Genomic DNA, 18035 nt, shown 5'->3' with positions numbered 1-18035 from the left:
GGAAAGTTAAGTAATCACTTCTTTATGTTCTAATGACACACTCAACAGTATACAAAAAGCCTGATCTGGAATTATAAAAAGTGGGGTTCAGTATAGGTTCAACCACATGCTACCCGTGTGACTTGGATACTTCTTAAAACCAAGAGCATATATTGTATTCCACAAAATGGTACAATAATCCATGACTTACCTTCTTTATCAGACTGCTCTGTATGAGAAACTGTGAAGTTATACAAATAACAGGTATTATGAATGTCAAAGTATGAATTTAGTTTGAGTGCCAAAATTCAAAACAGTTGTAGATCAAATATCTTTAAAACAAAAGAAAAAAATATATATATAAAAGGAACACAGAAAGATTTTATTCTCTAATGGTGATATTACTTTACGAACATAGAGATCTAAATTAAAAATATGCATTAGAAAAAAATACAAATAATATGCATCCAAATCATTAACTAATAAATCCATATGATAAGCTAAAAATGTATACTAGAAACTCTACAGTAAACACTGAAATAACAAAGAGTTATGACTAATAAGCCAACAAAGCAGATAAAATGGAATTATTAAACATAATTAATCCAAAAGAAGGGAGAAAGAGAAGAAAAAGGGGGTGAAGAACAGATGAGTCAAAGAGAAAACAAATCATAAGATGGTATACTTAAAGGAACCATATCAATAATCAATAGTTTGGACTGGAATAGTCTAAATGCCTCAATTAATAGAGATTGTCAAATGGGATAAAAAGCAAGATCCAAACATATGCTGCCCAAAAGAAACTCAATTGAAATATCAGAATATAAACAGATTACAAGTGAAAGTGCTACAATGCTAACACTAATCAAAAGAAAACTGAAGTATTAATATCAGACACAGATTTCACAGCAAAAATATCAGGAGGGATAAGAAAGGTCATTTCATAATGATAAAAGGGTTAATTCATCAAAAAGACAAAACACACCTAAATATTTATGGACTTAATAACAGAGATTCAAAATACATGAAGCAGAAATGGATCGAAATGCAAAAGTAAATAAACTTAAGGGGGATGTGAAAAGGTGCTGCCAGTTTGGAAAACAGTCTGATAATTCCTCAAAAAGGTGAAATGTAAAGTTACCACATGACCCAACAATTCCACTCCTAGGTATTTACCCCGAAGAAATGAAACCATATATCCACCAAAAACATATATACAAACATTTAAAGCAGCATAATTTATAACAGCCAAAAAAAGGAGACAGTCCAAATGTCCTTCAACTGATAAATGGATAACATGTGGCATATCCATATAATGGAGTATTATTTGGCCACAAAAAGGAATGAAGGCTAAAACATCAATGAACCTTGAAAACACCATGCCCAGTGAAGGGCCAGTCACAGAAGACCACATATTATATTCCATTTCAATGAAATGTTCAGAACAGACAAATATACAGAGACAGAAAGCAGATCTGTGGTTATCTAGGGTTGAAAGGGAGTGACTGCTAATGGGTACTGGGTTTCTTTTTGTAGTGATGAAAGTGTCCTAAAACTGATCATGGTGATTGTTGCACAACTCTGTGAACATACTGAAAAATATCAAATTGTAAAATTTAAATGGGTAAATTGTATGTTATGTACATTTTATCTCAATAAAGTTGTATTAAAAAAAAGAAACAGTTTCACAGTTATATTCAGAGATTTCAATACCCGTTTCTCAACTGATAGAACATGTATTGAAAAAGCATGGATCTAAGAGACCTGAACAACACTCTCAACAAAACTGACCTCTAGGTATCTTTGTAGAAGAAATGAAAACATATGTTCAAAACAAAGACAAACATTCATGGTGCCATTATTCATAATAGAGAAACTGGAAATGACTCAAACATCTGTCCACAACTGAATGCATGAACATTCTGTGTGGATGAATGTACTGTGTTACATGCCTACAGCAGAATACTCCTAAAGACAGTAAAAGAATGAACTATTAGTACACGCAACTACATGGATAAACCTCAAAATAATTACGCTGAGTAAAAGAAGCCAAACAAAAGATTATACTACTCCATTTACATAAAGTTCTGAAAATGCCAATCAATATATAATGAGAACAGAACAGTGATGACCTGGGAAGGAAATACCAGGAAGGAGAGAAAGGAGGGATTACTAAGGGAAATCTGAAAACTTTTGGAGGAAATCATTATGTTCATTTTCTTGATTGTAGTGATGTTTTTATAGGTATAAACACATCAAAATTTTAACAATTTATATATTTTAGATACCTGAAGTTTACTGAAAATCAATTATATCTCTATAGAGGTATCAAAATATGCAAATGCTTGAGCCCCAACTTATAACTGAATTGGTCTGGAGTGGAGCTGGGTACCGGTATCTTTATTAATGCTTTCCCTTTCCTCCCCCCCTTCCACCTCCCCTCTTGATAATCTGCCCCACCAAAACCCAAAAGATTGCCCCTGGGGAATAGAACAGGGGGAGGGAGTTTAGATGAGAGACTAATTCTTTGCATTATAAGCTTTTTCTCTATAAACCCTAGAATATTAACAAACTGACTGCTGTTAATGTGCAATAAAGACCTTACAACTTAAGAACAATTTAAAAATCTAAATATTAAAGTTGAATATATATAACTTTGCAGAAAGTAAGTTCTCACGTGAGCCTATTTGCTCTCCCAATTTTATCTTCCCCAGAGTACATTTCTATTTAGTCTCTGAAGACCTGAAAAGATTTTAATGTAGTAGTAGAGCTTATGGATGAAATAATGATTCAATAACCCATATACAACTTTTAGTATTTTCACACTGTGAAATTCAAATAAATATCTACATATATAATTTTTTTTAATTTCCAAATTTTCATTAAAATTTGAAATTTTAGTAAATCTAAAAACATAGATCCACTGTATCTAGGTTTTATATTAGCACATTTTTACAATAGTGGCAAAACTTGACCTTAAATAGAAAGGTTTTAACAGTCATTTTTTTACCAAAATTTCTGTTAAATAAGAGAACTGCAGAATTTTTACCTTTAACCAGCTACATGATGATACTGTATTAAGAAAGAAAAGAAAACCGTTCTCTCATCACTGCAGCAATTCTCTATAATCCCCCACTGAGAACCTAAACAAAGAGGTACATATCTAGAGCAAGCCAAGGACTTATCTCTGCCAAGGCAAATCCAAAAACAAAATTTTTTAAAATCTTAGTTTAGTTAAAATTCCTCTAACAACTCTAAGAATATATTAACATTCATATTTAAAGCAGAGTATGTAAAGTATGTAAATCTGATCCTTAAAATAACCAAGAGTTTTTAATATTCTACCACAAGATTTATTTACATATGTGATCAAAATAAAATGGATGAAAGAAGAATTTTTAAATACTTATTTAATGCTTATTTAAGTATAGGATCTTTTTCCTCTTTTGAAATTTGATTCTCACAGAATCAATTCACAAAATAATTTTTTTTTTAAAGATTTTATTTATTTGAGAGAGAGAATGAGATAGAGAGAGAGCATGAGAGGGGGAGGGTCAGAGGGAGAAGCAGACTCCCTGCTGAGCAGGGAGCCCGATGCGGGGACTCGATCCTGGGACTCCAGGATCATGACCTGAGCCAGAGGCAGTCGCTTAACCAACTGAGCCACCCAGGCGCCCCCACAAAATAAATAATTTAATATGATATCTAGCTATGAAAATAAAAAATATAAAAATGATCAATTCTATCCCATACCTTAAGTTTAGTATTTATATGACCATAATTATATTCAAACTTTTAAAAACAGTCACACTAAAAGAGCCAAGTTAAAATACAATTTGCTCTTTATTCCTTATTTTAAAAATTTAAATGTTTTTCTTATTACTATAACCTTTATTTTTCCCTTAACCCTTATCAAGTTTCATCTGTATCTAATGTTATTATGTTTATGAAATGTAAAATTTGGTCTAATACCATCTGTTGATAGCATCTTTCAGCATGATGAGGCATTAAGTTTTGAAGAAAACTATAGTATACAGTAGCCATTTAAAAAATAAAATTTGAGTAATTTTTCTCAACAAATGTTTATATGTGCCTACTTCTTTTGAAAGTTACTTTTAAATTAGAATGATCCATTCTGGATTATCCTCAGGTCAAGTATCTTAATACTAAAGTGAGAAACAAAAAGACATGAGGACAAATAAGCAGTCATCCAAAAACATAAACCTATAATTCCAAATCAATGCATTTTTAAAGGTTCTGCAACGGGAATGGTGAATAAATTTCATCTTAAAGACCAACGCCAAGCAAATGATAGAGGCTATTTAAAGAACTAACAAGAGAATTTTTAAAAGTCCAGTAGGCAGCATTTCCCATCCATCAGAGTGCTAGATGCTGCATGGAAGACTTTATTATTACTGGTTTAGTTTCTTAATGCCAGACTAAAGAACATTTGATCAAATCACAAAATGAATGATTTTAGCAATAGTTATTTAACTTGGACAGTCTCATTTTCTTCCTCTACAAAACAAACAGAATCTTAACTATATCAAAAGCTTGCTATAAGAATAAAAAGTTAAAATGAAATAACACATATAAAATGCTTTATAAAGTATTAAAATAATACACAACACAATTTATTTTTATTGTTAGGGTTTATGCCCTTTTAATGTATTTACTCAGAATTCTGATAAGTTGTTCTTACCAAGTTAGCAGCACTCACATTTGAAATATCTGAAGGGTCCATTTCACTTTCTATCCCTGCTTTCTCTGTTGAAAACATGTCATTTGCTTGCAAAGGAGGTGTGTCAGCTTGCTGAGTAATTGAAACACACTCTGTATCAATGTGAACAGCAGGTATTTCAGAAGTTCGCACAGAACTGTCTTGTAAAGTACTACTGCCAGAGTTCTTGACATCATCCAATGTACTCACTGTGAACTAACAAAACACATTTACAGAATGAATCAGAGATAATAAAAAATACTCACAAACTACTCCATTCTAGAAAAACTGATTATACTAAATCTATCAACTAAAACAGTAGTTTACTGGCTGACAGACAACTCATTCGTCCTTTTTTATGTTTCAAGTTTAAAAAAAGAAAAAGAAACATTAGGCAGCAACAAATTTTATTTGCACACCTACTATGCATAGGGCACTGTCTGAAATGCTTTATGAAATAAAGCTATATTATAATTACATTTTATTTTAGTAGGCTGATTCTTTATTTCACATAGCTCACAAAAGAAATTCTAGTCACAAGTATAATACTTTGTCTTATATTCAAATAACTAAAGGTATTTACATGGTTTTTCCAAAAGTTGTCTGTCTATTATCAAATGAAGGCACTTTTCACCAAAATATACACTTTGAGGGCATTTTACGCAAAACATGACATTTGCTCTCTTTAAATAACATTAACAAACCTTAAAGTATCTTTCATGTAAAACCACAGGGTACACAATACCAATTCTCAGATCTAAAAGAGAAATATACCATAAAAAGTATAGTATACCTGAGCATGAAGTCTCATCCATTATGTAATTCCTATCTAGATTTCCATATCCTCCCCATTACCCTTTAGGAATATTTAACACATAACTAACAGAGATAGGAAAACTAAGTCAAACAACATATTGTCTTAGGCCAAATACATATCCATTTTTTTTAACTTTCCAATTTAGTAAATAGAAACAAGTTTTTATTTTCACATAACAGAGTACAGAAAGAACACTGCTGTGTTTTCCAATTATATTCAGAGTAATGAGCTCCAAGTAGAACTAAAATCTAAAATTGTGAATTTAAAATCCACTCACACTATTTAAATCACATTAGATAAACATTGCAGTGGCTATAAAACTCCCATTTTGATTGATTATTTATATAAATATTAAACTTTGTCAAGTCTTATAAACTACTTTAAAAATCCTACTATTGGTCAAAACTTAAAAGTGTCTCAAAGTGTTGATTTTAGTGTAAGTATTATTTAAGTTGTATCACATTGTTTATATTACTATCAACATTATCTATACATTAGTCACCACAGTTTATAATCTTCTTGGCAATATTTATATTAACATTACTGATGTTTACAATATAGTCAACCCTGTTTGTTAAAAAATCAATATCATTTATACAACAAAACCAAAGCTAAACTATAAAGTAATGTTGAAAAAATATATAAATATGCTAATTCCATTTTTAGAATGAAGTGGAAAAAACAAATGTTATCAATTAGCTTAGACACCAATAGCAATGAACTTTTTATATTGAAATATTTTAGCAATACTTTAATTACTCAAAAGCTGTATGTATGGGTTATCCCTAAAATCCCAAATCATGTAAATTTATTCATTACACAAAACCAGTATAATTATTATATTGTTAAATTTTATAGCTAAAATATACGTTAGCAAAAAGTGATTTTTTTTCTGTTGTCTTTGTTGTTATTACTGGTTTTCCTCTTTCTTTCTTTTCTTTACTGGACAAAATGACAAGATGGAAAAATTCACACAAAAAGAAAGAACAGGAGGTAGTACTCATTGCCAGAGATTTAATCGATAAAGACATAAGTAAGATGTCTGAAGTAGAATTTAAAACAACGATTATAAAGATACTGGCTGGGCTTGAAAAAAGCATAGAATACACTAGAGAATCCCTTACCATAGAGATAAAAGAACTAAAATCTAGTCAGGCCAAAATTAAAAATGCTATTACCAAGATGCAGTCCCAAGTAGAGGCCATAAAAATGAGGATGAACGAAGCTGAACTATATGCTAAGTGATATAAAAAGATTTCTTGGGGCACCTGGGTGGTCCAGAGGGTTAAGTGTCTGACTCTTGATCTCGGTTCAGGTCATGATCTCAGTTCAGGTCATGATCTCAGGATCATGAGATCAAGCCCTCTGTGCTCAGCGGGGAGTCTGCCTGAGAGTCCCTCCTTCTCCCTGTGTCCCTCCCCCCATGTGCACAGGCTCACTCTAATAAATAAAATAAACTAAAAAAAAAAAAAAAAGAAAACCAATTTTAAAAAAGAGAGAGAGATTTCTTCATCAAGTTTAACATTAAAAGGTTTCTTAAAGGTATATCCAACAAAAGTACTGATTATTTCCTATGTGTTTAGGACTTGCTCCATAATGTGGGAAATTATTTTTTTTAAGATTTTATTTATTTTACTTGACAGAGAGAGAGAGACAGCAAGAGAGAGAACACAAGCAGGGGGAGTGGGAGAGGGAGAAGCAGGCTTCCTGCTTAGCAGGGAGCCCGATGAGGGGCTCCATCCCAGGACCCTGGGATCATGACCTGAGCTGAAGGCAGACGTTTAATGAATGAGCTACCCGGGTGCCCCATAATGTGGGAAATTAAAAGGCAACATAAGACACTGCTCACAAGGAACTTCCAATCTCACATAGGCATATATACATTAAAGAGTTACAGAACATCAGGAACAATGTACAGTTAAGAGCCATTATCATTATTAACAAGAAAAACATGGAAGTTGAGTACAGTTTCCAATAAAAATAAATATCCTAGAGGTAAAGAGAGAACACTTTAAAAAGCAGATACTATTCCAAATCGAAAAATATAACTATTTTTCAACTTTTATACTTGTCATATCAAAGAATATCTCTTATATTTCATTTTACATAAAATTATACTAGTTGAACATGAATCTTTATGTAAACAAATACCTGAAAAATTCATTCATCAAGGAAGTAAAAAAAATTTCAAATGGACTAATAGAAATACCTAGAATATCAGCTTTAAAGAACTGTATTAAATATTAGGAAATTACTCTACACTTGGATTGCAGGACATAAAAGGAGAGCAAGTCCAAAAGATCCTTTCTTTCATCATCATTTTTAATAACACTCCAAATGAAGCAGTAGGATACCACTTAAAACAAGTAATCAACAAACTTGGGCAAACTAATATCCTATGCCTCTAAATGCCCTCTAACGGCGATCACTTTATTTCTATCAAAAATACATAAGCTAGTGGTTTTAAGTATGTATGGAATGTTATGATAGGACATAGTAGTAGTGGTGGTCAGACAAATGGAAACGGTGGGGAGACAAAAATATACATGTGAAATAAACTCAGTATTTTAATAAAGTATAAAAAAAAAAAATACATAAGCTAGGGTGCCTGGATGGCTCAGTTGGTTAAGTGACTGCCTTCGGCTCAGGTCATGATCCTGGAGTCCCAGGATCGAGTCCCGCATCAGGCTCCCTGCTCAGCAGGGAGTTTGCTTCTCCCTCTGACCCTCCCCCCTCTCATGTGCTCTCTCTCTCTCATTCTCTCTCTCAAATAAAATCTTTAAAAAAAAAATACATAAGCTAACTTGGATAATGAACTGAAAAACATTCTACAAAATAAGAAATGCAAAGTATTCTTCAAAAACATTAACAGTGAAAGACAAAAATAAACTGAAAAACTGTCCCAGGTGAAAGATGTTTAAAAAAAAAAAGCTAAATACAATGTGTGATTCTAGATTGGATCCTGGCTCAGGAAAAAAATTCTATAAGGAAATTACTGGGACATGAATATGAATTATAAATTAAGTGAAAACACTACATAGATGCTAAATTCCCTGAATTTTACAATTAAAATGGTTAAGTAAGAGTTTCTTTATTCCTTGGAGATTATTTAAGTGAATGGTTATGATGTTTGCATATTACTCTCAAATGTTTAGCATACAATATGTGTTTTTGATATATCGATATAGAGAGAAAAGAAAAAAATGAGGCAAATGTTAATCTGTGAATCTAGGTAAAAGGTATAGGAGGGTTCATTGTTCATTCATGTAACTTTTCTTGAGATCTGAAATATTTCACAATAAAAAGTTAAGTAGGAAAATAAGACATTCCAGCATAGACATATCTTTTATAAAAAGGCAATAAAAGGATTTTCAGAATGTACTACCTGGGTTCTTTCAGCAAGAGGATGGTCACAAGAGTGTAAGGAGTCCTTGGACCAAGATTCTATAGTATTAGAAGGTCCATCTCCAGGAAATTCACCTTTCCGTATGCTTTCATCAGGTAAAAGATGTATATTTTCTTTATCACTGTCATCCTTTGACCTTAATGTTTCTGTTGCTACTGAAACTTTTGTCATCACTGCTGTTGATCGTGAACGAACAGGCCTTCCTCTTTGAACAGTCTCCCATCCTTCAGCATCTTTCCGTTCTATGCAGTTGAGGGAAGGAAATAAATCAAGATTTCCTTAGATGATATTTTCAAAAATCTATAAAATAAAAACATTTTCCAATCTAATTCCCATTAAATGTAACTAATATACAAACATGACACTAATTATTGTGCAAAGCATAATGTGTGTATGTGCATGTGTATTATCTAATACAACTACACAAATATTTCCCTATTTTACAAAAGACAAAACTGAGATTCAGATTAAGACTGATATAAGGCCACAGAGTCAGAAAGTAATAATAAACATTTATACAGTGTATACTATACGCTAACACTGTTCCAAGTGTTTTACACAGAATAACTCCTAATCTTCACAACAACCCTGTAATACAGAACTATCATCCCAAATTTATCATTGATAAAATCTATCATTTGTCATTTCATTTACTCCATTTGTCATTCAGAAAAATGAGGCAGAGAGATTAAGTAATTTCCCAAGGTTGCACACCCAGAAAAGGTAAAGCCAAGATGCAAGTCCAGACAAATCGGTTCTGGTGTCCATGTCCCATTGGTTACATAAAAACTGCCTCTCTATCTTTCAAAATCCAAACATAGGCCTACCTCCAAAGTCCAAGATTTTTTCCTCTATCCTAATGTACTAATGACATACATTTGGCTTAAAAAAACTATTAAGACTACAGACTATTAATTGAAGGAACTGAAGGAATCCTAGAGGATCTAATCCAATATTTCACCACATATACAAGGAAATTGAGGACCTGCGTCCAAAGTTCACACAGCAAAATAGCCTAAAATAAATAAGACTCTTCCACTGAAGTGTTTCAAAATGTCACAGCCTGAGGTATATATGTTTATAGTGATGTATATAGCTACAATTTTTAAATTTTATAGGCTAATTGTACTCTTTCAAAATTAATACGAAGACTTCCAGTTCTGGCCAAGATGGAATAGCCCACCTTCATCTCCAGGTCCTCCTCCTTACGAGAGAAAGCCTTGGACAAAACATGTAAAATAAACTTAGGAAGATTTTAAGAGACAGAAAGAAGTACGAGGACTGCCAAGAGACCCTGAGACTTAAAAAGCAGCACAGCAGTGAGTTCTCTAGGTTTCCTTATTATACTCCAGACAGGATGCCATACAAGCCTCCAACCCTGAAGGACCAACAGGCATAAACAAACTAAGCATGAGCAAAACCTGTTTTGCCAAGCCAAAGGATAGGGAAAAGAAGAGCCTAACAAAACAGAAAATCTTTTTGAAGATATTCACTCTATTCCAGCTGAAGATCCATGGAAATCCTGTGCCTATGGTCTCAATAGGGTAAGCGGGGACCTGAAGTTCCATTGCCAACTAGCAGAAGCAGATAGTGGTCCAATTCCCCCACCAAAGTAGTGTCAGCAAAGTTGAATGGTGAGCTGAACTTCCACCTCCAACTGGCATTGACAGAACTAAATAAGACAGCAGGAACTGGAGTTGTTCATCACTCCACTTTCGCACACCCTTACTGTCAGTGTGGCCCAGTGGGAAGATGAACCTCCATAACCCACTGAGCAGAAATGAGACTGAATGACGCAGCAGAAGTCAGAACTGGTAGAAAGTGGTCCTCCCTACCCAAGGGTCAACAGGGCCCAATGGTGAGCACAGCCTCCACTTCCATTCAGCATCAAAGGCAGAGTGTGAAATAGGGACTAGTCAATATTCTGTTCTCCCCCTCCACCAGTATCAGCAGATCTCTGTAGAAAGCTGAGTTTCCACCCGACCAACATTAATACAACAAAATGAAGTGGTGGAGGGCAGATTTACTTGGCACTTGGATCTCCCTGCCCCTTGCCATGGTATCAACAGGGCCAAGCAGGGAGCTAAGATTCCACCTCACTCTACAGCAACAAGATGGCGTGAGTTGTCCTCCTTTCACTTTGCCCCTCCCTAGCTCTGGGGGACCCAAAGAAGAGATGAGTATATACCACCAGGGAGAGCCAAGGAGATGGTAAAAGGTGGTGCCCCAATTTGCTGGGAAAGTGTCACTGGGAACAAGAACAGAGTTTCAGGGACATGTGGGCCAACAATAAAAGAGGTAACGTGTGTCATCAGAGTCCCAGAAGGAGAGGAGAGAGAGTGTAGAACTAAAGAAGTATGTGAAGAAAGAATGGCTGAAAATGAGCCAAACTTAATGAAAGACATAAAACTACAGATTCAAGAAATTAGGAAATATGTCCCCCCAAACCCAGGCTAAGACACATCATAATTAAACCATTGAAAAAAAAAATTATTGAAAGCAGCCACAGGGAAAAATATCCATAGAACAACATAAATTCTAATGACAGCAAATTTCTCGTATGAAATATTGCTGGCTAGGAGGAAGTGACACATTTTTCAGGGACTGAAAGAATGTCAATTGCAAATTCTATATCCAGTGAAAATATCCCTCAGGAATGAAGAGTAAATAAAGGCATTCTCAGATGAAGGAAAAACTGAAAGAACATATCAATGGTAAACCTGCCATTGAAGAATGGCTAAAGGAAGCTCCCTAAAGAAAAATGAATAAGAGAAGATGGTTTAAAACAAATCAAACAGGGAATACTGAAATGAGTAAAAATGGAGATAAACAGAATAAACTATTCTCATTTTCTTGAATCATGTTTGAAAGTAAAACAAAAAATTAAAACACCATTTGATGTAGGAAACAATATAATTAAGACAGTTACATATAGAAGTAGCGAGAATAAAAGGAAACAATTAGAAGGTTTCTACATTTCACTCATGGTGGTAAACATCAAAGCCAGTAGAGTATGATAACTTAACATATGTACAATGTAATACCTAAGGCAACAACTATAAAAAAAACTGTACAATAAAATATACTCCAAAACACTATAAATATGTCAACATGGAATCATAAAAAAATGGCCAAGTTACCCATAAGAAAGCAAAAAAAGGGAAACAGTAGAAAAAGAAACAAAGAAAACAGAAAAATAATAAAATGACATGCCTATATCCTACCCTAACATACCAATAATTACCCTTAATTATAAAAGGTCTAAATATACCAAATGATAAAGACTAGCACAGTATATTTAAAAATACAATTGAGTTATATGTTATCTACAAGAAATTCACTTAAATACAAGGTCATAGGTAAATTCAAAGTGAAAGTATAGAAAAAGATGCACCATGCAAACATTAATAAGGAAAGGAGTAGTTATATTAATATCAGATATAGTAGACTTCAGAGCAAAGAAAACCACTAAAGAAATAAAGATACAGTATATAATGTATAATATATATATACATTCCACAATGAAGATACACATCCCTAAATTCGTATATACCAAACAGAAACTCAAGATACACAGAGAAAAAGTTGATAAGGCTGAAAGGAAAAAGAGAAGAATACAGTTATATCTGGGGATTTCTAATTCACTCCCAGGAATTGACAGAACTAGATATAAAATCAGCAAGTATATAGAATTGAACATACAATCAACCAACTTGAAAAAACAGCATATACAGAACAGTCTATTCAACAACAGTAAAAAAAAAATTTTTCAAATATATACAAAACATTCAGTATGATAGACCATATTCATTCTATAAAATAAACTTCTATGGACCAATTCTGCAGTAAATACAAACTACCAAAACTCAACCAAGATGAAACAGACTATCTGAATAGTCTCATAATTATTATAGACACTGAATTTGTACTTTAAAAGCTCCCCCCAAAAAATCTCCAGCCCCAGACAGTTTCTCTGGCAATTTCTACAAAACACTTTTAAAAGGATTAACACTAATTTTACACAAACTATTCCAGAAAATTGAAGAGGAGAGAATACTCCCCAAGTTATAAGCCTAGTTTTACCTTGATACAAAAACACATAAAGACAGTACATAAAAATAAAACTAAATAACAATATTTCTCACGAGCTTAAATGTAAAAATCATCAACAAAATACCAGCATATCAAATCTAGCAATGTATAAAAAGAATTACAAACCATGACCAAGTGGAATTAATTTCAGGTATGCAAACCTGGTTCAACATTCAAAAAATTCAATGCAATCCACGACTGTCAACAGACTAAACAAGGAAAATCATACGATCTTATTAACTGATAGAGAAAAAGTATTTCACAAACTCTAATACCCATTCAAGAGAAAAACTCATTAAACTATAATACAGGGGAACTTACTCAACTTGATAAAAAGTATCTACAAAAAGCCTACAGCTAGGAGCACCTGGGTGACTCAGTCCTAATGTATCTGCCTTGTCTCAGGTCATGATCTCAGGGTACTGGTGTTGAGCCCGGACTCAGGCTCCCTACTCAGCGGAAGTCTGCTTCTCCTCCCTCTCCCTCTGCCCCTAGCCCCGCTCATGCTCTCTCTCTCTCAAATGAATAAATAAGATCTTAAAGAACAAAAAATAAAGCAAAGGAGGAAATAAAACTGTCCCTAATTTCAGATAATATGATTGTCTACACAGAAAACCCCAGGGAATACACATAAAATATCCAGAATTATTCATAAATTCAGTAAAGTTGTAGGATATAGATCCATGCACAAATCCATTGCATTTGTATATACTAACAGTGAACATGTGGAAACTGAAATTAAAAACAATTTACAATTACACTGGGGTGCCTAGGTGGCTCACTCAGTTAAGCATCTCCTTTGGCTCAGGTCATGATCCCAGGGTCCTGGGATCCAGCCCTGCATCTGGCTCCCTGCTCATTGGGCAGTCCCCTTTTCCCTCTCCCTCTACCCCTTCCCTCCACTTTTGCTCTCTCTCTCTCAAATAAATAAATAAAATCTTTTTTAAAAATTTACAATTACACTGAAGAAAATGAAATATTTAGTAATAAATCTAACAAAAAAGGTACAGTATGTGTATCCTAAAAATTACAAAAGACTGATAAAAAAAAGAACTAATAAATGGAAATACATACCATGTTCATTAGAAAATAAATGTTGATTAGAAAATTCAGCACAGTAAAAATGTTGGTTCTCTCTAAAATGATCAATAGCTCTAATATAATTTCTATCAAAATCCCAGCAACATTTTTTTAGATATTAGAGAAGCTTATTCTAAAATTTATATAGGAAGACAGTACTAAAATAGTTAAAAACAATTTTTAAGGAGAAGAATAAAGTAAAAGCAATTACTCTACTCAATATAAGGCTTACCACAGAGCAAGAGTAATCAAGACAGTACAGTACGGGTGGAACAACAGAACACAGATCAATGAAATAGAATACAAAACCGAGAAATATATCCACACAAATATGCCCAACTGATTTTTGACAAAATTTCAAAAGAGAATATTTAACAAATGGTGGTGGAGCAATAAGACATCCACAGGCAAAACATAAACCTCCATCTAAAACTCACACTTCACCCAAAAATTGACTCAAAATGTATCACTAATTTAAGATGTAAAACTATAAAACCTTAGGAAAAACAAAACAAAAAATATCTTCCAAACATGCTAGACAAATGAGTTCTTATACTTGACACCATAAGCATGATCCATAAACAGAGGCCTAATGGACCTCACCAAAATTGAAAAATTTCCCCTGCAACAAACTCTATCAAGAGAATGAAAAGATAAACAACAGTCCAACAAAGGACTGATGTCTAGAATATAGAAATAATGCTCAAAATTCAACAGTAATATTACAAACAATACAAGTAGAAAATGGGCAAAAGAAGTGAACAAACATTACACTGAAGGGTATATACAAATGACAAATAAGTACACAAAAGATGTTCAACATCACTAGCCATTAGAGAAATGCAAATTAAAAGCCACAATGAGATATCACACTATACCTATCAGAATAGCTAAATAAAATATAGTAAAAAATACTGGTGGAATCCATGGCTAGAAGGGTGTTAAGTAAAGGGTATGAGATTTCTTTTTTTACTTTCCAGTTCCACTGAGATATAATTGACATATAACATCATATTAGTTTAAGGTACAACAGATTGTTTGATATATGTATGTATCAAGAAATGATTACTGAAATAATTTTAATTAATATCCAGCACCTCACCCAGTTACAAATATTTTTTCTTGAGATAAGAACGTCTAAGTTCACTCTCTTAGCAACTTTCAAATATATATACACCACATGTTCTTTATCCAAATATTCATTATCTCATGGATCAATGGGCACTTAAATTGTTTCTATATTTTGACTATTGTAAATAATCTTGCTATGAACAATCTTGCTATGAACAACCACAGGTATCTTTTCAAGGTAGTGTTTTCATTTCTTTTGGATATATACCCCGAGGTGGGATTGCTGGATCATATGGCAGTTCTATTTTAATTTTTTGAGGAAACTCCATACTGTTTATGTGGCTGTAACAATTTACATTCCCACCAACAATGTACAAAGGTTCTCTTTTCTCCACATTCTCTCCAACATTTGTTATCTCTTGTCTATTTGATGACAACCATTCTGACAGATGTGAGGTGATATCTCATTTTGTTTTTTATTTGCTTTTGCTAATGACTTATGTTGTTGAGCACCTTTTCAGGTACCTGAGGCCAGTTGGATACTATTTTTGGAAAAATGTCTATTCAGATCCTCTGCCCATTTTTTAAATTATATTGCTTGTTTTTTGATATAGTGTTGTATGAGTTCTTTATATATTTTGGATATTAACCCCAATCAGATATATTGCAGTATTTTGCAGATATTTGCAAGTATTTTCTCCCATTCTATAGGTTACCTCTTCATTTTTTTTGTTTCCTTTGCTATACAGAGCTCTTTAATTTGAAGTAGTCATGCTCGCTTTTTCCTTTTGTTGCATTTGCTTTTAGTGTCAAATCCAAAAATTCAATGCCAAGAGGTATCTTTTCGAGGTGATGAAAATGTTGACTGCGATTACGGTACTACATACGTGTGAATATACTAACAATAGATTAATTGTATATTTTAAATGGATGAATTATATGGTATATGAATTGTATTTTAACAAAGGTGGTATAAAAAATTAATAGGAAAAAGTAGGCTGATTTCTGAAACTTATTTCTGGAAAACTGAAAACTTAATCACAGCTGAAAACTACATGTTTTATGGGTATCAAGACCATACCACCAAATGAATCACTAAAGGGAAGGAATTTTATTTCAAGGGGAAAAAAAATACTTACAAAATGCATATCCCTCTAACTGGGAATGTTAACTCACTATCCTATTTTTAAAAATACAACTGTGATAGTATTGTATATTATATTTTAAAATAAAGATAAGACAGACATGTAATCTTTTATTCCAAAGGTCTAGACTTGGAAATCTCTATGGGGAAAGGATGTTTAAATTTCTTTTGTGATGATTCTCATATATGCAATACAGAAAAAAATAGTATTATGAGCCCCACATTCCAATCACCCAGCTTAATAATTATCAACATTCTGCCACTGTTATTTCATCTAGTTCCCCTTCCCTACTCTTTTTCTGAAAGATTTTAAAGCAAATTCTAGACTTCATTACCATTTCTGCTGCAGATATTCAGTATGTGCCTTTAAAATAATTTTTTTTTTAAAAATATAACAATTATGGTAAACAACAAAATTAATATTATACCTTAAATCATATACTATCCAAGCTGTGACCAATTTTCATCCATATTAAACTTTCAAAAATTTAGCATGTTATATATCAGTCTTTTTTTTCTTTCAAGATTTTATTTAAATTCAAGTTAGTTAACATATCCTGTAGTATTAGTTGTCAGGGGTAGAATTTAGTGATTCATCACTTGCATATAACACCCAGTGTTCATTACATCAAGTGCCCTCCTTAATGCCCATCACCCATTAACCCAATCCCCCAACCCAGCTCCCCTCCAGCAACCCTCAGTTTGTGCCCTATAGTCATTAAGAGTCTCTTATGGTTTGCCTCCCTCTCAGATTTCATCTTATTTTATTTTTCCTTCCCTTCCCCTATGTTCATCTGTTTTCTTTTTTAAATTCCACACGAGTGAAATCATATGGTATTTGTCTTTCTCTGACTGACTTATTTAGCTTAGCATAATACCGTATACTTCCAACTATGTCATTGCAAATGTCATGATTTAATTCTTTTTGGGTGAGTAATATTCCACTAATATATATATACACACACACACACACATACATATACACATATGTATGCATATGTATATATATATACCACATCTTCCTTATCCATTCATCAGTCAATGGACATTTGTCTTCTAAATATGTATAAAGAGGAAACAGGCAAGATGGTGGAGCAATAGGGGACCCTGTTTCAACTGGCCCCCTGAATTTAGCAGGATATCTCCTGAACCGTTCTGAACACACATGAAATCAGCATGAGATGTAATAATATATATCTGGATCTCTACAAGCAGAGAAACTCCAAAGGTGGCGAGGTAGGAAGGGCAGAGTCTGTGGGCAGATATTGGAGGATAAGCAGAAGGGGTAGGGAGCCACCATAAGCTGGCTCCTGGAAAGTGATATAACACCAGAGTCCAAAAGGGTCCTGCACTGAGGACCAGGCAAAAACTCGAAGAGTGGTAGTGACCAGAGAAGGGCTTTACAACAGTGCTCAGGCAGGATCCAAGAGCTGCGGGTGCGCAAGCACCGACTCAGAGCAGCTCCCAGTTTTAGAAGCAAAAAAGGCAGAGACAACGCCCGGGCCCTGGGGTCAAACTCTGGAGAGTTTCTGTGGGCGTGACCGCCAAGGGAGGCTAAATTTTCAGCAGCACACACAGAAACGGAGACTGTGTGTCCTGGAGGGCTCAGTGAAGAGCAGACTGCATTTCTCGGCTCTCCAGCAGAGGTTTGGTGTGGCCATTTTTGCTCTGACTCTCAGAAGAAACTCTGAAGACCCTAAGAGAACAAAAGCTCAAAAAACTGGTT

The 18035-nt window shown here is 33.6% G+C and overlaps 1 protein-coding gene across 9 annotated transcripts in view; it reads right to left on the bottom strand.

Annotated features, from left to right (window-relative positions):
• The window catches only part of SCAPER (S-phase cyclin A associated protein in the ER), a 422618-nt gene that overhangs the window by 318876 nt on the left and 85707 nt on the right, over positions 1–18035 (bottom strand). For 8 of the 9 annotated variants that reach the window (XM_081829597.1, XM_081829604.1, XM_081829605.1 and 5 more), the window contains 2 exons: positions 8902–9164; positions 4682–4915 (listed from right to left, as the gene is read on the bottom strand). In XM_081829597.1, coding sequence (XP_081685723.1) covers positions 4682–4915; positions 8902–9164 — 497 coding nt within the window. The remainder of the gene's footprint in view (positions 1–4681; positions 4916–8901; positions 9165–18035) is intronic. The other variant, XM_081829603.1, reaches the window with a different exon arrangement.

This window comes from Leptonychotes weddellii, chromosome 9 (genome assembly GCF_054177405.1).
Source record: "Leptonychotes weddellii isolate Sample4059 chromosome 9, ASM5417740v2, whole genome shotgun sequence".
Classification (NCBI taxonomy): domain Eukaryota; kingdom Metazoa; phylum Chordata; class Mammalia; order Carnivora; family Phocidae; genus Leptonychotes; species Leptonychotes weddellii.
Note: the sequence above shows the minus strand (reverse complement) of the source record. Positions and strands in the feature narration are given on the sequence as shown.